The sequence below is a fragment of the Chiroxiphia lanceolata genome, chromosome 1 (assembly GCF_009829145.1).
Source record: "Chiroxiphia lanceolata isolate bChiLan1 chromosome 1, bChiLan1.pri, whole genome shotgun sequence".
In the NCBI taxonomy this organism is placed as follows: Eukaryota; Metazoa; Chordata; class Aves; order Passeriformes; family Pipridae; genus Chiroxiphia; species Chiroxiphia lanceolata.
In genome coordinates, this window is record NC_045637.1 from 14,206,992 (window position 1) to 14,228,820 (window position 21,829).

At 41.5% G+C, this 21,829-nt stretch overlaps 1 protein-coding gene across 1 annotated transcript in view; it reads left to right on the forward strand.

Annotated features, from left to right (window-relative positions):
• Positions 1 to 21,829, forward strand: part of ENPP2 (ectonucleotide pyrophosphatase/phosphodiesterase 2) — a 72,744-nt gene that overhangs the window by 9,979 nt on the left and 40,936 nt on the right. Inside the window, 7 exon segments of the mRNA XM_032686294.1 lie at positions 6,814 to 6,916; positions 12,631 to 12,786; positions 14,870 to 14,995; positions 17,053 to 17,113; positions 18,293 to 18,390; positions 19,402 to 19,481; positions 20,664 to 20,783. Of these exon segments, the coding sequence (XP_032542185.1) occupies positions 6,814 to 6,916; positions 12,631 to 12,786; positions 14,870 to 14,995; positions 17,053 to 17,113; positions 18,293 to 18,390; positions 19,402 to 19,481; positions 20,664 to 20,783 (744 nt within the window).

Sequence of the window (21,829 nt, forward strand, 5' to 3'; positions counted from 1 at the left end):
AGCTGCACTAAGAACACATATGGGCTCTTTGGCTCCATGTTTAACTCCTTCACATCCTCCCTGAAGATGTGATTTTTCTTCACAGAACAGTTTTTATTCTGCAGTTGCTAAAACTTTTATATATGACTATTTTAAGAAATAGAATTCTGAACTCGGTGCATTTTAGTGAAGTACTTGTGCAGCTTCATAATAATAATATTGTTCAGAAACCAAGCTGGGTAAATGTTAGTTTCTTTGAAGATGAGAAATTTGTTGGAGGTGTATTTGTTGGAGTAGTGTTGATGCTGCTGCCGCCGTGTGCAGCTCACAGTGAGAGGTGTAATGCCCTGTGTTGGAGTGGGTGGTGATTAAGCTGTAGTGCTGCTGGGAGAGACAAGCATTCAGGCACCCAAAGCTTTCTCTGGGTCACTGAAAACTTATCTCCTTTTTCCAGCTGACCTAGCTACCCTACATGACCTCTTTTATACACCTTGTTCTGCTTATGTGACAGCACAAATGGCGATTGTGTGTGGAGGGTGCACTTGAGTTAAGATCCCTCCACAGGCATCAGCAGCAGCTTCAGAAGCTGCAGTGCTGTCACCAAATCCACATCCCACATTTAACCACTGAAGCTGTTATATGTGATGTTGGGTGTGGGAGAATTTTATTTCATTATGCCCTCCTTTTTCTCACCAGGCTACTCACCTGGCTTTCAGTCCCTGGTGAGTATACTAGTGTTTTACATAAATAAATGTAAAGACTGGGACTCAGGTCCTCCCTTGGCCAGTGGTTCCTCTTCTCTCCCTGGGAAGGCAGAACTCAGTTTCAGACAGGTATGAACCCAGTACACCTGTATTTTGTGCCGAACATGTAGATGAGGGTGAGATGAGGAGGGGTGCAATGTGCTCTGCAGGTCGACGTGCTTTGTTGGTTGTCCTCAGCAAGTTTTGGGCTAGATGTGGGTGCTCGCTCCCCAGCCCTGTGAACCCTGAAGGCGTTATGTAGGTTGCTCAAAAATGTTGATGGGCCTTTATGTGCCTTAGGCACTTGGTGCCTCACGGATTGGGCTGAAGCAACTGCAATTTGGAAGACTTTAATTGTCCATGATTGTCCCTGAGGGTCTGGTGATGATGAGCAGACAGATAATTAGAGACTGCTGTTGTTGGGTGGTGTTTTGAGGAACTGTGGTGAGGGTGTACTTTAATGAGCACAGCCTGGCTTGTAGGTCTTCCCAGTCTCATGGGGGAGCAGAGGGTGTGGTGGTGCAGCTCCTGGGAAGTCAGTCCAGTGCCTTCTGCCTCCTTGACAAAATGCAACTTCTGTGTGTAAGTACAAAAGATACTTGCAGAAGCTTCTTCAACTTGCAAACATGTCCCACAGCCCAAGGCAAAGATAGTATGACCTTGCCTATGCTAATAGTTCCTTTTCCTACCCTATGTTGCCTACCCCCTTAATGCATCCATGTGAACATCTGTGTCCTCTCCTACCTTTTATGATCACGTTGTAACTTTTTCTTTCCAAGCCAGCTGCCATCCACTTGAAATCTATTACTTGCTGAAGTGTTTTGCCTCCAGCAGATAAAGAGCATTTCTCAGTGACCCTATTTTGGGGTCTTCAGTGGTGCTCTTTACAAGTTGAGCAGATACAGGTCCCTCATCCTTCAGCAACTCTTGTATCTTTTTTCCTACATACCCAGTCTGTCCAATCATCATTCTGCACTTCTGTATCTGGCTGTAGCCTGGCTCCTGGGCTGATCTCTGCTGAAGGACTGCTCACCACAGGTCATCGCCCTCCTGCACTGACTCTTACTCTTCCTGCCCCTCTTTTTGTAATCAGACCTGGCTGACCTGACCTGATGACTGACTTTGCTGTCCTTTTGCTGTCCATGCCTTCAAATACACCTTCCTTTCCTTCTCTGTCTTGTTTATCAGTCACTGCACTGTCTGAGTGCCAAAGATCTATAAAACTTATATAGATCAAAAGTGGTTTTGATCTATAAAACGCTCTAAATTCCACCACCACCTTGGTGGTGCCAAGCAGTAGAACAAGAGGCAAGGGACAGAATCTGGAACATGGGAAATTCCACCTGAATATGAGGAAGAACTTATTTATTACGAGAGTGACTGAGCACTGGAACAAGCTGCCCAGAAAGGCTGTGGAGTCTCCTTGGAGATATTCACAATCCAGAGTTATGTGCCCTATGGAACCCTGTTTGAACAGGGAGGTTGTGCTAGATGGTCTCCAGTGGTCCCTTCTAATCTTAACCATTCTGTGATTCTGTGATAAAAATATGTTTTTCCCTTTATACATGGGAATCAGCTCTGCTTGTTATGTCGTACCTCTTTGATTTTGTTAAAAAAAGACTCAGGATGTCTTCAACAAAGTACTTGACTCTTCCCATGATCACTTTGGCTGCTGGAAGTTCATTTGGTTTCTCAGTGCTTGTATTTGATCTGGACACTGTTTGAATTTCTACGGTTTACCAACCAACAAGGTTTTGTTCTTTGAAATTGCTATTTCATGCACCCAACTAACCATTTTTCTTGGCCACAACTATTTGTGGAAGTTGCGTTTGGGAGGGTGAGAGCTCTGTGATGCTTCGGAGAAGTTCTTCACCTTTCTGCCTTTCATGTTGCCATCAAGCATACTGGAGCTTTCACCCTGGCCCCCCCATCACCTGATGTGGCTGCATCCAGCATCCAGGGCAAAGTGGAGAGGAGTAGCAAAGAAGGCTCATTTCTTTAGAGCCCACTCCATCCCCAACCTCTGACTAAGCCAGTATACTTCATTTCTCTGCATTTCTTTTCTCATTAAAATACTGCTCAAGAAAAATCAGTTTCATATAAGACTGTAAATACTGCCTTGCTTATATTAACTATATGGAATAGCCTTTGACACCATTTCCTGTATCATTCTTCTGGAGAAATTGGCTGCTCATGAACTGGATGGGTGTCCTCTTCACTGGATAATAAACTGGCTGGATGGCTGGGCCCAGAGAATGGTGGTGGTGTTAAATCCAATTAACAGCTGGTCACAAGTGGTGTTCCCCAGGGCTCAGTATCGGGACCAGTTCTGTTTAATATCTTTAATGATGATCTGGACAAGGGGATTGAGGGCACCTTCATTCAGCTTGCTGAACTGTGTAAAAGGACCTGGGGGTGCTGGTCGACAGCAGCTGAACATGATCCAGCAGTGTGCCCAGGTGGCCAAGAGGGCCAATGGCATCCTGGCCTGTATCAAAAATAGCGTGGCCAGCAGGACCAGGGAAGTGATCTGGCACTGGTGAGGCCTCACCTCGAATCCTGGATTCAGTTTTGGGTCCCACACTACAAAAAGGACATTGAGAGGCTGGAGTGTGTCCAGAGAAGGGGAATGGAGCTGGTGAAAGGTCTGGATCACAAGTCTTAGAAGGAGTTGCTGAGGGAGCTGGGGGTGTTTATCCTGCAGAGAAGGAGGCTCAGGGCGGACCTTAGTGCTCTCTGAGAGCTACCTGGCTGTAGCCAGGTGGAGTTTGTTCTCTTCTCCCAAGTACCAAGTGATAGGATGAGAGGAAATGGCCTCAGGTTGTGCTAGGGGAGGTTTAGACTGGATGCTGGGAGAAACTACTTCTTGGAAGGGGTTGTCAAGTTGCCCAGGGAAGCTGATGGAGGTATTTAGAAGACACGAAATTTGTGGCACTTGGGGACATGATTTAGTGGTGAATGTGGAAATGCCGAATTAAGAGTTGGACTCAATGATCTTAATGGTTTTTTGCAACCTAAACAATACTGCAATTCTGTGAATGTTTGTAACTGCGGAAATGTTACAGTATAAACTTCACATGTAAAACGCCATCTGGTGCCTGGTTGGAAGTTTTGCATCCAGAGTTAAATAATAAGTATAATAGAAGCCAGAAAATCCAAAGGTCAATTCTTATTCACGATAACTGATGAAGAGGCATTTCATATTCTGCTGATCTTATTAAAATTCCTTTTAAATGTGTTTCATTTAAGCCTTAAAACTTGCACTGAACTGCTGAATTCTTGGGCCAGGCATATATTATTTCAGCTTTAGTCCTTTCTATTCTAATGAGTAAAATGGCAATTACTTGCTGAAAAAATTAATTGCCACTGATCCCAGCAGTGAAATTTTGCCTGAACAAAATGATTAGACCTTGTTTATGCTAATAAGTTCCTTCTGCATCTGTGGGATGGCTTCAGGCACAATCTTTGTGACAAAAAGAACATTGTGCATCCTAGTATATGTTCAGTTGAGAGCTACTGGAAAACGTGTCTTACATTACACAGATGAAAAAGATTAGCAGTTTCAGAGTCATCATCATCTATAGTTCTAAAGGACATTACAAAGGATTTAATTAATTTAATATACTTGTAACATGGACTAGAAAACAAAATGAGCTCCTCTATTATGTAAAGTTTTAAAGTTTACAAGCTCCAGAGAGGTTACACAAATGGAAACATGCAATATGTATTTTTAAATCAGTAGAAGTCATGCATGATTCTGTATTTCTTGGTTTTGTTTGTTGCTTTATTTTTCTGGGTGGCCATTTTTAACATATGTAGGAATTTTCTTTCAAGAGAACTGAAGGCCTGTGTGTTAGGAAGGCATGCAGGAACAGCAAAGACTCCGGATCCCTGAAAATGAGACTGGATATATTGTTTTGGGCACTCAAAACTGGCCACCTGATTTGAAAAGTCATTTGTGTTTTGCCTAGGTTCCTCAGTAACCTGATGGTCCCAAGCTGGAGGAGAGCTTGGGGCTGCTGATTTCCATATTTTGCCCATGAAATCATGAACTTCATTAGCTGAGATACATAGGCAACACCACTGAGCAATTTTACTTGTGGCACCTTAGGTTTCCTGTCTGCTGTGATCACACACTGCTGCACTTACCTAGTGCTTGGGGATGAAATTGTTTAACCACAGGATATACCAGAGGCTAAGGGCAAAGAATTTCATAAGAACAGATAGTAACATTGTTGATAATTGCTTTTCTCTAGACTTCCATGCTCAGCTTTTTGCTAGACAAATATTGCCTATTGCCTATTTTTTTTTCAGCCCAGCTAGTGGTGAAGTGGACATCAGAAGATAGGTCTTGAATTCATAGTCTCAGTCCTTGCAAGTAAAAGGAATACAATGTCCTGGTGTGGCTAAGATGAAGGTCTTTTGGGGCTAATTACATTGCCCTGAGCCTTGCAATGCAAAGATTCAGCTACACAATGGAGCCACTTTCGGTTAAGAAATTGCATAAAAAAGGATCATCTCCTGGCAAAGGCTGGCAGGCTGATGAGATGTGGGCAGCGAAGAGAAGGACTTTTTAGACTCTGTCCTGTAAATCTACGCAGTGGGGAAGGGGAGTTATTGCAGCAGGTAAAAGGTACGTCTAAACAAAACTCAAAATTGTATGTGTTTATTACTGCAAGTTAATTTAAAGAAAACTGTACTGTGTCTCTTAATGCCAGTATAGAATATGAGACAGGTCCCAAGAGAAGCTCAGTCCATCTGAGGGCTTACAAACCTCGACTCTGTCCCTTTAAATGTAATTGTTAGTAAACATTTTCATGAAAGAAGCTTTCATCAGAGAAAAAAAAGTGGCAAACTACACTGGTAAATAATTTGCCTTGGCAAATAATATTTAAGCCACTGATTTCAACCTTAATTCTGTTCAGCATTATCATTTGCTTTGTAAATAAAAGTGCTTACCCAAATAGCCAAGCTTTCTGTTGTTGATGAAAATGGGGGAATGTGGGGCAGAGGGAACGTGTCACTTCCCTTCCTCTCTGGAAGTCTGGAGTTTCCAGCTATTCAGATGGAACTGCTTGTTTCCATCGATACGAGCCTTGCCCTGCCGCAGCAGCACGGGAGAACAACGTTGAAAAATACCCCCGCGCTCTGAAAGCGTCTCCAGTTTTGAGAGGCCTCCGCTCTGCAGCACAGTTAGAAATCTGAGGAGCACCCGTGGAGAAGGAAAGGGGTCCCCCAGCTCCCAAACCCACCCGACCGTGAGGAGTCAGCGGGGACTGAGCCCACCGCGCTGTCACACCTGACACCGGGGCATTTTTGGGGGTGGCATCAGGATATTTTCACTTCGCAGCCCCCAGTGAGTTTCCCCCTCTTCTTCTTCGAGCCAGATGGAGACGCATTTGGTTTTTCTTTTAACCATGTTACTTTTGTGAGGAGAATAAAACGAGCAGGAGGAGCTATTGGCCGGCGGCACAAGCGAGCCCGGCTCTGCCAGAGGAAACCACATAAAAGCGCGCGGGTGTGTGTTTGGGGGGAGGGCGCAGCCAGGGGATGATGCCTGGAGCTTCTTGCACTCGGAGCTGCGATTTGTGAGTGAAACATGATGAAATCACCCCCTGGACAAATCACACGAGCCTGTCAACCTCACCAGGTGGGATTACTCGTAGCTAATAGCCCGAACTCCCCGAGCAAACAGAGCTCTGCGCTCACTATAAAAAAAGGCGACGGTGCGGCGTAGGCTTTTCAAGAATTCCCTGGTATGGCTAAGCAGGGCTGCGTCCACTCGCACCAGGTAGGGGAGGAGAGGAGCGTGTTTGCTTTTAGAGGAGGAGTAGCAGCCTGTCTGTCCTGAATAAGTTCCTACAAAAAGGAGCGTTTCAGCTTCAGAAAGAGATGTTTTATTCATAAACCCCTTCTGGTTTGTGTTACTCTCCAACGGTGACGCTGTCAGCTGCTGCTCCAGTGATGGGGACTGCAGTGCTGGGGAGCTCGAATGTACAGAGGACCATCTCTACCCTTTATGCCTAATGCTCTTAGCACGAAAGTCCTGCTTCTTGCACAGTTCTCTTACTTTGCTGTTTTACTTTTGCAGGTTATATCCTTGTTTGCTTTTGCCTTTGGAGTAAATGTCTGCATGGGATTTACAACAAATCGATTTAGGAGATCCGAAGAATGGGATGAGGGGCCGGTCTCAGGTACAGTAACGGACTTAAATTGTACATCGGCATACCCTTATGTTATAGGCTGTGGTTAGAAACCATTCCTACTCAGTAACAGTAGTTTGCTTGTTCCTTTTCCCTCTAGGATATAGAGAAGAATAAATAACTCGTAGAGCTTGAGTCAGTTGACCTTTGGGACTCACCTATAGGTCTCCTATTTACTTAAACTTTTGCTCTGTGTGCATGTGACTATGGAAAATTTAGCTTATTTTAGGACTGAGCACTCTCAGTCTCACAGAGATCGGTCTCATCAGCTCCTGTGAAGTGTTTGGCATGTTTTGTGCTGTGCAGTTTCCTTCTAGTGCTAAGAGAAACTCCCTGATGGGTTTAAGGGTACTGGGTTTATTTTGGTAGCTATTGAAGCGGTTTCTAGAAACTTGATGAATGCTTTCAAGAGGCGCTGGTGAGAAAAGCTTTTGGGATTTCTGTGGCTCCTGAGGTCATGCTGGTTTGTGAACAGTAGACGGCAGACAGCTGACGGCAGAGAGGGCTGGGAGAGGAGAGCAGGTGTTCGTGCAGATGTGCTGTCACTGAGTCCTCTGTTTTTCTTGTGCATTTTACTTTTTTCTTTGGAAGACAGTAAGAACATGTCACAAAAGGATCTGTTGTTTGTGTTCTGGGGCAATACAGGGTTTTGTGAGCTCAGACATACTCCAAATGGAAAAATGTATAAACCAGAAAACTACTCCTTTTTTTTCCTAAAAAAAAGGGGGGGGAGGGGCAAAAAACCCCAGGCTTGACTTGTGCCTCTGTTCCTTTGGCAGGAGAAACAAAACCTGCGGTCATTGACTTAGAGATGGTTAACTTAATTGAAGTGGAAGGGTTTCATTTGCAATGCCAGTCAGTAATGATAGCTTGTGAATTTTAATTATAAAACGGTTTACCATGGCCAGAGTTTCTTGCATTCCTGGTAATGTATCTGTGTCCTTCTGTCCCCCGTCTTTGACAGGAATTGGTGTCTAATCACAGCAACAATCAGGGCTGCTGATCACTGAGCAGAGGTGTTTTAGGTAATCAAAAAGATAGTGTCTGTTGCCTTTGATCTTTATATCCGTTTAAAAAATGTTTGAAAAACAGGTTTTGTTTTGATTTGCTTTTAATCTTCTAGTATGTTAACTGCAGAGTAGTTGTGTAGTGTGTGTAATAGTAATGGGAAGGATTTGAGTTTCAAGTGTTCAACATCTGACTACCAGCTGCTTTGATTCGTTAGTGACTTTCTCGGGCAGAGCTGCTCAGCTGGCTTTTACTGAAGTTCCAAAGGTCTGATATTGGGGACCCATTGCAGCCGATCGGGTGCCAGCTCGGCTGAACCAACCAGCACCGTTCAGCACTGTCAGGGTTGGGATCAGTAACTGTGTGTTGTTTCCAGTAGCAGGAGGATTAGATCAACATTACAGAAAAGTAGGAAGAAATACAGGATCTCTTGCAAAAGTGCAGGAGATGGGGTATTTTTGGAAGTGTATTGAGAATTTGCTTACAGGTGGGATTGGACCTGCACCTGGCATTGCAGTAGTCAAGTCCAGGTTGCAACAATGAGAGACAAAAGTAATGGAAGGTTTTGTCCATTCTGTGTTTATGAAGCTTGGTTACTTTCATTGCAGGAAAAAAAAAGTGATAGTAAATAATAAAGTGTTGTAGTTATATCTGTCTAAAGGAGACAGTAAAAAATTACTTCCAGTTGTATTTCATTAGAAGTCCAGTGCAATGACATATCCAGAACAAAAGATTGGTATAATTATTTTTCAATTTCACTCTTCCTTGGCTTATTTATTTCCAAGTTTCTTGGTGTTAAGAGTTAATTATTTTAGATTGATAAAACAGTCTTTACCAAACATTACTGTGGAAGACAATTTGTTATTTCTCCAGAGGTATGCCATGATTATAAGCAAATTTTAGTTTTCATGTAGCGCAGAACTCTGCTATAAGCCAAAAACAACTTGGTTTTTTTTCCTAGTCGCTTATAAATGCATGTCAAAGTATCATATAATACCTACCCCACCTTGTTTTCTTTTTACAGTGTACAGATGTATGTCTTTATACATTTGAGATGTTTAACATTTGTACCCAACAAATTATTTAATTGAAATAATTTTTTTTACCTAAAATTTCTAGAAGACATTAGAGAACCAAGACTCACAACTTTGCTTTTGTAAGTTATTTGCTTTTTGCGCTTTGTAAGTGCTTTTGGGGAAAATGGTCTTAGTAATCTCTTGAAGCATGTTTCTTGGTCATGATAGGATAACTTACACTTTGGAAGGAGATACACTGAAGTTTTTCTATCCCTTCTCACTGGATTTTTAACCTGTCATTAAAAATGGAGTCTTACCTTTCTCGTACTGGAGTTAGGATATATTTTTTTCCTTCTCTGACTTTTCATTGAAATTTTACTCATTGCAAAAATGAAATGCAAGTTCATAATATGAACATTATGTGGCAATATTGAAGCTCCAAATGTTTTGCATAAGCATTTGGTTGTTCCGTATAGGTTCCATATGGGATCCATAGGATCCAAAATGGCAAATTGTTACCAGGTAGTCTCCTTCCTGTAATGACTGTGTAGGCATGTCTGTATTGTCTTATGTCTTAAATACTACTGAAAATAAATGGATATGATTTTTTAAAAAGATATTGTAATCAGAATCAAAGGAAGTAGTTTGATATGGTACCTTCTAAGATAAAACCTTTACAATGAAAATGTAGTAACCCCCATGAACTAAATCACAAAGGCACTACTGCCCTATGTAACTTTAGTCTCTAACCTATGATGTAAAAGACAATTTGATGATTGTTTTGAGCTTAGTTGGCCAAAAAAGAACATATGGAAAAGGATGTGAAAGGCTTTATGTTTTAAATAAGGAGGGGAGACTCTTCATACTGAGATCCTTCTGCCTGCTGCACAGTCTGACTGCAGGAGCTGTGGAGGGATGCAGGAATTTTGAAAAGGACTTTTAAACTGTGTACGTTTGTTCTGTACAAGGGTTTCTGCTAGTTTGAAAGTGCTCACCGTGGATGGAGCTCCTGATGATATATTTTCAGACTATTTTGCATGCACCAGTACCCCTGCCATGGCATTGTGCACGACCTGAAAAGCATGGTCTGGCTGCAAAGGCAAGGTCAAGCATGATAAACAAAGGAGTGATCTTATATTGAGAGAAATTTAGCAAGTCCTCCTTTGTGCTGTGATATAGAAAGTGTCCTGCATTGACTCAGGAGGTGCAACTTGAATTTGTTAAGTGATTTGGGATAATTTGTCACATTAGTAACGAGGTGGTTGTCAAGAGATATGAGAAAAAACCAGACAAGGTAGTGGCCTAAACCTTTCTTGCGTGAAATGGAAACCCTACTTGCAGTTATAGAAGATGGAGCTAGAAGGGACCTTGAACAGCTGTGTAGACTTTCTTCATATCCCAAGACATGGTCAGTTATTACTGAAGTGATCCTGACAGATCTTGGCCTAACCTGTTCTTCAAAATCCCCAAGCTCAGAGATTGCACAGCCTCTGTGGGCAATTTGTTCCAGTGGTTTCCTGGTAGATGAGCTGCTCTTTACAGCAGGTAGACATTCCTTGAGCTGCAGTTAACTGTCTCTTATGTAATCTGCAGTCAGATTTACACCTTCGCTTTCCTAAACACATGTTGACATGTGGATTTTTTTACCTTCTGATAAGATCTCCTTCTCTGTCCTTTGAAAGGAAGAGAGTAATGCCAGTGTAAGGGTTATATGCTAGTATGTAATACCTTCAAGTTCACAGTACCTTTGATTTGAAGCTTTTGTGGATTTGTGATTATATATTATCTGGCTTCCAAAAGAAAAAGTAGTGGAAGAGGTTAAGTAACATGAAAATATTTTTTGGTAACAGATTTTCAGAAGCATTTGACAGGAAGCATCTGTCATTAAAAATAAGGAAGAAGGGTTCATAGCTCTGAAAGTCTGAGTTATTAGCATGCTTTGAAGCAATTCTCATGTGATTAATTTCTAACATAGCGTTGTGACCTACTTACTTGAGCAAAAAAACACTGGTCTTTGTATTGCCAGCACAGATACACAACATTTAGGTTCTTGGAATTTTCAGATGGCCAAAATATTGATGTCTCATTAAGAACATGCTTGCAGGGTAGAGCAAAACTTTAATATGTGTATAATGTTACTCTCACTGAGCATTGCTGACCTGGTTGAGAAAAACAAACCACAAAAACAGAGAGACACGGCTGTCTGCTACTGTCTTTTCCAGCAGTCATATGAGTATGCCTTGCCATAATCCATGAGTGCAACCATGGTAGGTTTGGGTTTCTCACCTACGATCTTGCTGTAGGGTTGATTTGCTGACAGGTTTATTCCTTGAAGTGGTTCATGCTGGTGTCCAACCAGTGCCAGTGCCACTGCAAGGGAAGTGCTGGAGCAGTAGTGCTGGGGATGGGTGCTGGTGAGACATCAGGTACTACAATGGCACCTCTGAACTCCTCTTTTATCGTTTTTCCATCCATTCTCATAGTATTTGGTTAATGTCATCTTATTTGGGAAGAGATTTTGCTTCAGTTTGTGTTGACTGAACTTTCAGCTATTTAAAAGTGTAAGGGGAAAAATATATAAGAAAATATCAGAGCAGCTGTTTCCCAAAAATGCTATTGTGTCAGTCCTCTTAAAATCATACTACTAATCATGGTGAGGTTTACCAGACCCAAAACCAAACCGTGACCTAAAAGAAAACAAAATCAAGATGATTTCAAATACTTAATTTTAGTAGGTCTCTCAAGGAACAAAAGGTATTGTGAACTTTTCCGTGGAACACCTTTGTATTTAAAGGATAACGTAACTTAGTTATTTTATTTCATAAAATGTGATTAATCCTAGAGAACAACACACAATTTTCCTGTTTCGTATAAGGTGCTATGTAGGATTCTCTTACAGGAAAAACTTTGAAAATATTTAAAGAGTACAAAACAGTAAGTTTTGAGAAAACAGCAGACACACACATATCAGCTTTGACTTTAAGGACCCTTACTAATAGAATATTGAAGTCTCATACATTATTCATGGCTTTCAGATTGGCAGTCCTCCATTTACTTACACACATAATAATATATTAATTTCTTAAATACTTCTGCATTTCTGGAGTTTTTATAATTTGGTGCTCTGCAGAATCTCATCAAAAAGCCTTGCTTTATTTCTCCATTAATTTATAGAGCATCTTAAAGTTTTCTTTCATGCTTCACATTGATTTGACACTTCCAGTATAGCAAACCAAGTCCTGCTGTTGCATGTAGATTAATTGGAGTCCTTTCCTATGCAAACTGACCAGCCAGCCATGAAAATGTCACTTGGTTTCTGAAAACAAAGGCCTGCTTCTGTGGAATAACTACAGCTCCTGGAATGGGGCCTTGGAGACTTCAATACCTTTCTGCTAATGATCTCTTGATTGTTACAGAGGTAAAGCCAGGGCTGTTTCTTTGCAGGATGTTATCACAGCATGCTGCTTCCTTTACTCTTTTTTTCTCTCCCAAAAGAACAGCTCTTTTGGAATTTGTTCTTTTTTTTCCTTCATTTCTTCAAGCAGTCTTTTTCTTCTCCCTGCTTCCTTCCCTTTCCCAGAGCAAAAATCTGAGGTTTTGCTCCTTTGAGTGGCTTGGGCTGAGCTGCCTGTCCTGTTGCTGCTGGCCTGACAGATGTTGCCCTGTTTCTTGTTCACACAGTCCTGTCAGATTCCCCCTGGATCAGTACCTCTGGCTCCTGCAAAAACAGGTGCTTTGAACTTCAAGAGGCAGAGCCTCCTGGCTGCCGCTGTGACAACCTGTGCAAGAGCTACAACAGCTGCTGCTTCGACTTTGATGAGCTGTGCTTGAAGACAGGTATGATGGGTCTCCTGTCCTGCACTGCCAGGTGCTGCTGACACCTGGTTCCTGCCAGTGGTCAGGACCTACCTGATAAACCCTCGCTCCCTGCCATAACCTGCATCTCCTCCTCACCTCGCCTTGCTGGGCAGGCTCAGCTGAGCCCAGAATGCAGCCCATGTTTCCTTGCAAGGAGCAGCAGGAATGAGCATCTACTGTTCCTCTCTCTGGGGGCAGAAAAAGCAGGGTACTGTTCATATTACATGAAAAGTAGATCTTCTGGTACTAAATTAAAAGCAATAATCAGTGTTCAGGCACCAGTTTGACCTCCAGGCTACAATTAAAACTGTGGTAAAAACTGGAGGTTGGTCATTTTGTGTCAGCCATCCTTTTTTCTCCCAAGTGATAACTTAATATCGGAGCAATTCAGGCTCATTTGTGGCATGAAGGTGCTTTGGAAGCTGGGAGCATTGAAGGAGTATGGGTCCTCTTGGAGCAAGCCTCAGATGACAGCCTGGGCTTGCTACCCATGCCCCAGACTGATTTCCCATTTTCAGGATGCTTATAACGCACTAGTAGAAACATTTGACTTCAATTTATTGGACCTTGGGGGATGGAAATACAGCAATGGGTTCACTTTCTTCTTTTTTTTGCCTTTTTTTTTTTTTCCTCCATGAGTCATAGTCAAGGAAAACGTCAAAGATGGCCACAAATTACATTTTACTTCTTAGCATAGTGCATCTCAATTATTAGTTATACCCTTCTTTTTGAGTTTTTGCACAGTGGTCAGAGTTGGCACAGGTGCCTTCTACTTTTGCCATTAAACTTTTTCTTGCTTTATTGAAGTATTACACTAAGCAGTCAGAAGAGAAGTCTGATGATTAAATATATCATTGCCCATGGTTGTGCCATGTTTAAAAGTCCTGATTTCCTCAACTCTATTTATGAATATATAATTTTCATAGCTCAGTACCAAAAAATGGTGAGCTAATCTGGTATGAAAACCAACTTTGGTTCCAGGCCAAAAAACTTCTGATTTTAGGCTGATGCTATTTCACCCCCGATGTAAATGACTGCAGAATGAGAGGCTCTTTTTGAAGACTTTCAGCTTTCAGCAAGATGTCTGCTACCAAAGGGTGGATTTTCACTTTTTCAAGTCTCCTGTTTGCAGCAGACACATGTTCACATATGTGTATGGGTACCTGCATAGCACTTGGAACTGTTGTGCTAATTCTCATATACCCCCATAGGCATTTATTCAGGCAATTATCACATGTATAATCTGTAAATATTACCTACTTACAGGAAAAAAAAAGCCCCAAATGAAGGAGAAAATAAGATAAAATACTTTTCTCTGATGTGATGTGGTTTTTTTACTGGGTGGATGTTGTCTAAACTGATTTTTAAAGTTTCTTTGTTGGGCCTGGATGCACAAAATCATCCTTAAAACCATAGACCCTGTCCCAAAGTGTAGCAATGTACTACCCTTGAGAGAGCACTCGATTTAGACAGGCCCTTAGATCCTAACTTCATTTGCAAGATGAGAAGAGCTGGAGTGTTTTACTCGAAGAACAGCTCTTGTTTTCTCGAAACTTTTCAATTGGTGCTGAATCTTGCACTGTGGGTGAGGAGCTGATGGGAGTAAGGCATCAATTTGCATCGACATAATCTCTTTCCTACTCTCTCTTACGTTGTGTGGATTGAGCTGGGGACTGTAGTAGTTGTGAGGAAAAGAAACGATCATCCTAGAAATACCATGATTCTTGGTTTGTGCTTCAGGCCCCACCATTTATCTGTCAAGATTCCTTTTTGTCTTTTCTTTACACACTACTTCTGGCATCCAGATTGTACAAAGCCTGAAATACAGCACCGGAGGGTTCCAGAAATACACGTGTATTGGGTTTGAGGAGCTCTCCTGCACTTGCAAATCACGAGTCCTTTTTGGTTTTGGTTGACATACTTCAGAGGTCTTGAAATCGCTAAAATGGGGCCATAAACTTTACACCCAATTTTAACGACTACAGCGTTGTCATTGTGGCTTGAGTTGCTACTTTGTTTTGCTTACAATCTCTCGTTCTTTCTTACAATGTGAATGTTGTAGCTCGGGGCTGGGAGTGTACCAAAGATCGCTGTGGAGAAACCAGGAATGATGACAATGCTTGTCACTGCTCTGAAGACTGCTTAAGTAGAGGAGATTGTTGCACTAATTACCAAGTCGTTTGCAAAGGTACGTCTTTAGTCTTTCTTCCTTTTATCTTTCCAAACCCAGTAGAAGGCAGGCCCTGTGGGTAAAGGGTTTTCTTCTAAAGGAAGAACACTCCTTGTTCGGATTTTTTTTTTTTGGGGTAGGGAGAGTGGGGTGGCAGAGAATGGGGAATTGAATTTGTAATTTTCTGGATACTAGCAGAGAAAAATATGTATAATTTGTTGATCGTAGAAGGACGTTATCTCTGCCTGTAGAGATAAAATGATAGAAAGAGAATAGGCATAGGAGGATGAAGAAGAGTTTAAAGCAAAACTCTGAAGTGTTCAGATGCATTTGTCTGCATCACAGGGAGAGCAGGGGTATCTGATGGTCTCAGAAGGAATGGAGCATTCCTAGATATGTTATCTCTGTCCCGAAGACATTTCTCCACCCCCACCACAAAAGCTCCTGCTCAAACTATTTGGCCTAACACCTGTAGGCTTTGTTTCTTGTGGGAGAGGAGTTGCAAAAATACAAGGGCTGTTACTCTCAGGTGGGTGACATGGGCTTCAGATGATCATGACACACCATGGCTTCAGAACACCCCACACTGGATGGGCTGTGAAAGCTTAACTTTCATCCACTGCCCTGCTCTTTTAGAGCATCTACTGCCTGTGTAGTGTGTCTGCCATTCAGACCAGATCTTCTGATCCTTGGTAATGAACTACATTACCAAGCATTACAGGTTCTGCTTCTGTATCTCAGCTAGTTCTTAGTTTTTTTTTCATTCATTAACTTTACTGGGGCAAGGGTTACAGTTTGAAATTGTTTCTTCCACACCATTTTGGACAACTGTGTATGTTCACAGAATGATAATGTTCCAGATCCATACACTGAAAATGGGCTTTTTTGTTTACTTGGGTTTCACTATTGGGAATCCAAGTGAAATATATATTTTCCAACAAATCCCTATAGATTGTTCTTCCCCTTCTCAAAGAAACCCGAGGCTGAGACCACTTAAATACTATTTATGTTTTCAGTTCCTGCCTTTTTTGTGAGCTCCCTCTCACAAGGGTCAAGACAGAGGAATTTACATGTCTCCAGCTTTAATGTACATAATCTTTGTTTAATTGGCTAATAACAAATTATCAGAACGACCCTGGAACTCTGACAGGAGTAATCCTTATGTGAGAACAGTGTTTCCTCTTTATTCATGCCTTTGCCTCTCTGAGGATAGTGTGTCTGTTGTTTTTTTTTTTTTTCTTGGAAATTGTCCCTCCACCTCCTGTCATGGTCAGTTGGAATTGCTTGCAGCACACATTTCCTGTAGGTTTTTTCTATGATATTTTTTGTTTTGTTCTTTTCTTTGAACTGCAGTTCCTTTAATAGTGCCAGGTTTAGGAAGCAGGCTTGTTAGTTAATAATTTGTTTTTCAATTGACCTGTGAAAGTGCAAGTCATGAGCCACTCTATAGTCAGCATTCAGCAGTGAAAACCTTAAGAAAATAGTTGATTACATGAAGATTTTAACTAATCCAGCTCTGAAGGAGTATTAATGCTTTTTTTAGCCTGAGTCTCACCTGATCCATGAGTTGATCAGCTCTCTAAACCAGATGGAAACTGTTTAGAGTTGTTTTTCTTCCCTAGAATGAATTTTGTTTTGTGCCTTTAGCCAGCTGAATCAGCTCATGGAGACATCAGAGCTGAGGGAAGGAGGGTGAAAATTCACAGCCAGAAGCAGCACTACCTGTTTTTGACACATCAAAAGTAAAAAAAAAAAAAAATTAAAATAGATGACCACTGTGACTAAAGCGTTACCCCTGTCTCTTGCGGTCAGAACTGCTTTTAACTCCAGTTTTAAGAGCTACCTGTAGGAGTGCTAGTTTGAATATTTTTATTGAATAGAATATAACCAGATCACTTGTTCAGCCTTGTGAAAAGACATGCTCATTATTCATGGAAAGTATGACAAGACAGTCTATCAACTGGAGCTAGACTTGATTTTTTTTCTTAATATATATTTTCTGTGAAACCTATAGCTGTGTCCACAGATTTTTTAACTTTTCATTTTTTGAAACTCCAATGTGACTTTTCTGGCAGGAGAAACCCACTGGGTGGATGATGACTGTGAAGAGATAAAGGCTCCTGAGTGTCCAGCAGGGTAAGGGTTTTGCATCCAACTACAAAGCCAAATGCAGCACAGCCAGTGGTCCCCAGCTCTGCCCACCACACTTCTGCAGTGGCCCTGTGATACAGGCTGAATGGCTGTGGGCTGTCCTGGGCTTCACCATTTGTACAGTTAAGCTCATAATATCGTAAAACATTTGCCTTTAAGCTGCTGGGTGAGTAGTGTTGTATAAAATATGAGTTTGAACTCTTGGTCTTTGATCACCTGCTGCTAAGCTTTCCTGCTTCACTTACATGGGGAAGGTAACCAGACTCATTTGAAGTCAGTAGGAAGGCTTATGTTATTCTGCTTGCAGTAAAATTCATGTTAAGCCACATGTGAACACAGTTCAGACCATTTTTTTTTAAATTGAATTTAGTACTCCTGGTGTTATGCTCCTAAATGAAACAATTTCTAAATTGCAATGGGATATAGACTTGACTTAGTGAGGAATTGGAGCACATGAGAAGGTAAGCACTTTTAAAACCAGTTGTCTCTATTATCCCTAAAGGTAAGCATCTGCTCAGATGGTATGTTGGGTTGCAGCTCAGCGTGTGCTGTTAGGAGGATAATTTGGAGGAGCTTCTCTTGGTGACAGTGACAGCTGCTTACCCCTGCAGCAGTAAACACTAAAAGCCCAGGTGTGTCCATCCATGACAAATCTTTGCCTGCTTGCAATCAACTCTCAATAGCAAATAAAAAAAAATAAAATAAAATGAGATACTATCATCTTTAGTATGTGAGGGTGAGCTGTGCCTCACAGAGCTCACTCAAAATGCTACATGGACTTCTGTTTGCGAAGAGAGAAGACCAGCTGTCGTGTGACATGTGGTTTTTAACTACAGATAGTGTGCTAGGGTGGGTACTCATGCATATTATTTTTTTTCCTTTTACATCTCCTTTTATAAGCACTTGCCTTTATGGGCTATATGTTTTTAGCTGCTCAGGGAAGACATTTTTTAGGTTGGATATCAGCCCTTTCACTGACTGTGAGTGAGCACTGGGTGTGAGGGTTATCAGCTTCTGCCGGTCTGTTAAGTACGCAAAGGATTATAGACATGTAGTATATAGAGTAACTGTACTTCAGATTCTCTGGAGTCCCAGTGAGTAAGTGAAAATAAAAAAAAAAAATTTCTAAATGCTGGTTTATACTCCTGCTGCTTTTGCTTCTAGCTTTGTTCGGCCTCCTTTGATCATCTTCTCTGTTGATGGTTTCCGTGCATCTTATATGAAGAAAGGGAACAAGGTCATGCCCAATATTGAAAAACTGAGTGAGTACATCTATTTTTTTACAATGAATGAAAGACAGTCTCTTGTAGCCCAGTTGTTTTCTTTGTTCACTGAGCAACGGAAGGTCAGCATGAAGCTGAAATGGCAGAAGTCCCCTCTGGTTTAGATGGTATCAACTGGCAACTTGAAAGCAACCTGGTTAATGTACACAGAAGAGTGGGAAGAGCTGCTGGTTTGGGAAATGCTGCTCAGAACTGGTGACCTTCATGTGGTTTTGTCAGCAAAGAAGCCCATCTTCAGTACAGGATACGTATCATACACTCTTACAAGGCAGTTGGGAGGTGCCCACAGAATTTTCCCCTTGATTCAGAGATGTCAGAGCTTTGGATAAGTGACTGTAGGAGCTGTGGTGGATGCCTGTTAACTGGCTGGGGCCATGCCTTGCACTCACCTCTGGGGGAATGGACATCCACCTGGGTTTGTGGAATACTGGATGCACTGTGTATTTAAACCTCTCTGTATAGCATGGTGTTTGTGTGTGTGCCCATATCCTTGAAAGGTGGTGGGTTTTCTTCCCCCTTGTATTTGTGTAGTCATCTATGGTTGGACTCAATGATCTTAAAAGTCTTTTCCAGTCTAAATGATTCTAGTGGGGACTGAGGTCAAAGCACATTGTGAAACTGCAGCATTAGTGTATTTATTACTTAAAATAAACCTGTTTTCTAACGTTGTTTTACTTAACAAAATATTTCCAATGACTCTGGATAGAGACTAACTCAGAAAAGAAAACAGTCTATGGGAATGCAGCTGCTTCAATAGTCATCTGGCTGCATTATTTCAGTTGTTTACTGTGGAGTACAAAGAGTGCATGAGTAGATTTACCACTGCCCCTACTGCTGACCACTGCTAAGCAGCAGAATGTTCATTTAAATTGGTTAAAATTTGACTAGTTTCTGCATCATTTTGAGTCACAGAAATTGCTTTCTCTGTTTTTGTTTTCTGTGTCTGAGAACTTCGTTTCCTCATGTTTGCATTTGGTATTGATTTTTCAGGATCTTGTGGAACGCATTCTCCTTATATGCGACCTGTCTACCCTACAAAAACCTTTCCCAACTTGTACACCCTTGCTACTGTAAGTCCCTGGGAAGGATTTTTTTGATGACAAAATGTTGTACTGGAGTAGAAATGTGGGTTGTGGGAAGCAAGATTAACAAAAAAAAGAAAAAATAGAACTGCTTCACTGTCCACCCTTTTTGGTCTTTAGTTATGTGAAGTATTTTCTTCAGTATTTTGAAGTGCTGAGATGGAATGTATCTCAGCATTATACATTGTCACAGTGCTCCTATGCTTTCTTATGCCTGCTTTTCAGTTATTTGTACTGCTGCATAATTACAGGTCAAAGTTTTCCTACGGGAAAAAAAAAAAACACTCCTGAAATCTTACCCTGAATACAACTGGCAGTTGTTCCTTCGTTGGAGGAGCTGAAGTCAGTAGGGCTGACTTAGCAGTCAGTGTACAATTTACAGCTGCTGAGTGTGTCTGGGTGCTGTGTTGGCCCTGCAGTAAAATGAGCCATCACACAGTCCTGTGGCAGGGCTGGCAGCCAGGCTGTCCCCACACCGTCAGGCACACACCCCTTGTGACACTGACAGTGCTCCCAAAGCTGGTCTAAGGGAGTCTCTCTACCTGCAGCTGCAATTTTTACCCCTTTTTTTTTTGTGCAGCCACTGCACAAATATTAAGTGGATGAGAAAGGAGGGGATGGACAAAGATGAGAGAGAAAAGAAGAGCAGAAACTTAAATTGCTTTTACTGCAGAGCAAACTGTGATATAAAGCCATGGCTTTGGGTGGCCCCCTTCAGTTATTTTCTGTGAAAATAACTTATCTCACAGAGACTCTCATGAAGATAAAACATTATAAAATGGAAATAGTAAGTTTTACTCTTGCAACCAGAGAATGAATTACTATGTCCAGAAAGAGCATTCGTGGAGAGCAACTGAAAGTACAAATCAATCTTCTCTTCATACATTTTTGCCTTTTCCTTGATGGCCTCGAACTAACTTTTAACCAGTGTGAAAAACTTTAAAGTATCAAGTAACAGGAGTTTTTAATGTTTTTAGCACAATTCAATCATCTGCTGCTTTCATTACTATAGACAGTTTTAAATGTGCTTATCTGAGAGTAAAAACTTTTTCTGGTGTGTAGTTACAAAGATACTTATTTTAAAACAATTTAGTGGTATTTGCAGATAGCTATGAAGAACTGTATTTGTGTGTACTGGGATTTTACTAATTAATCTACTTCTGCACAAAGGGACTCTATCCTGAATCACATGGGATTGTTGGCAATTCGATGTATGACCCAGTGTTTGATGCCAGCTTCAGTCTTCGAGGGCGAGAGAAATTCAATCACAGATGGTGGGGAGGTCAACCAGTAAGTTTCAGACTCCCTCCTCCTTTCCTCCTCCCTCTCCTCCCCTCCCCCTGTGCTGTGGAACATAGCCAGTAATAATAATTAGAAAAATACATATGTGAACAATTTGTACCTAATCCCCACTCCCCCTAACCCCAACTGGCCCTCTGTCTTTCAGTTTAATGTTTTGAGTTGGTTTTTGCTTTTCAGAATAATAAATCCATTGACTATGGAAAGGTATTTGCATTGATAAGTATAAATTAGATGTGGCTAGGAGAAAAAGCTCACTTGAGGCAGCAGTATAACACTATGTTTTTGTTACTATGGCATCATGTTTCCTTTTCATTATGGGTTTCTCAGGGTTTTGTCCTAGCAAAAGATTTTGTTCTTGAGCAGTTTTAGTGTAAATGTTCTGTCAGCATAGCATGGCAAAATTTTATAATTGTTATTTGTTAAGTCCACAGTTGATCACTGTTACATGACTTACTGCAGAGGCTGTGGAAGCTTGGGAATTAGTTTCTGCCTTAAGCACAGCAACAGAAGCTGAACTAGGTCCCCTCACTTAATTTGGTGTTGGACTTGGCTTCTCTAGCTCTGAATCCTTATTCAAGGATTCAAGGCAAGGAAATGGACTCCTTCAAAGTATCCTGTGTTACTACAGCTAAGACAGTCCCCTTGTTTCTGCTGCACTATTACTGTGTGCTGTGGTGTGCTCAACAAAAGCGTGTTTAACTGAAAATAGTAAGTTTTAAGTGCTAACAGCCAAGGTGCATGCACATTTCATTGCACTGATTGCTTGACCAGTTAATCTCAGAAAGAGTGGGATCATAGAGGTGAGGAAATTGGAAGGCATTTGGGAACACCATAATCTGTCATTTCTGTTTGCTAAATTGATCAGTATCATCCCCCAAATTTCTTAAGACAGGAATATCCCAAGAAACTGAAGGAAGTTACTCAGATGGTTTTAGGCTTAGCAAGTGTGTGTGTTATTTGTCTGCACGTGGTTTTAGTCTGTAACAAATGTGAGACATGAAAATTTAGAGCTGCAGGCAGGCATGTGACAGGCA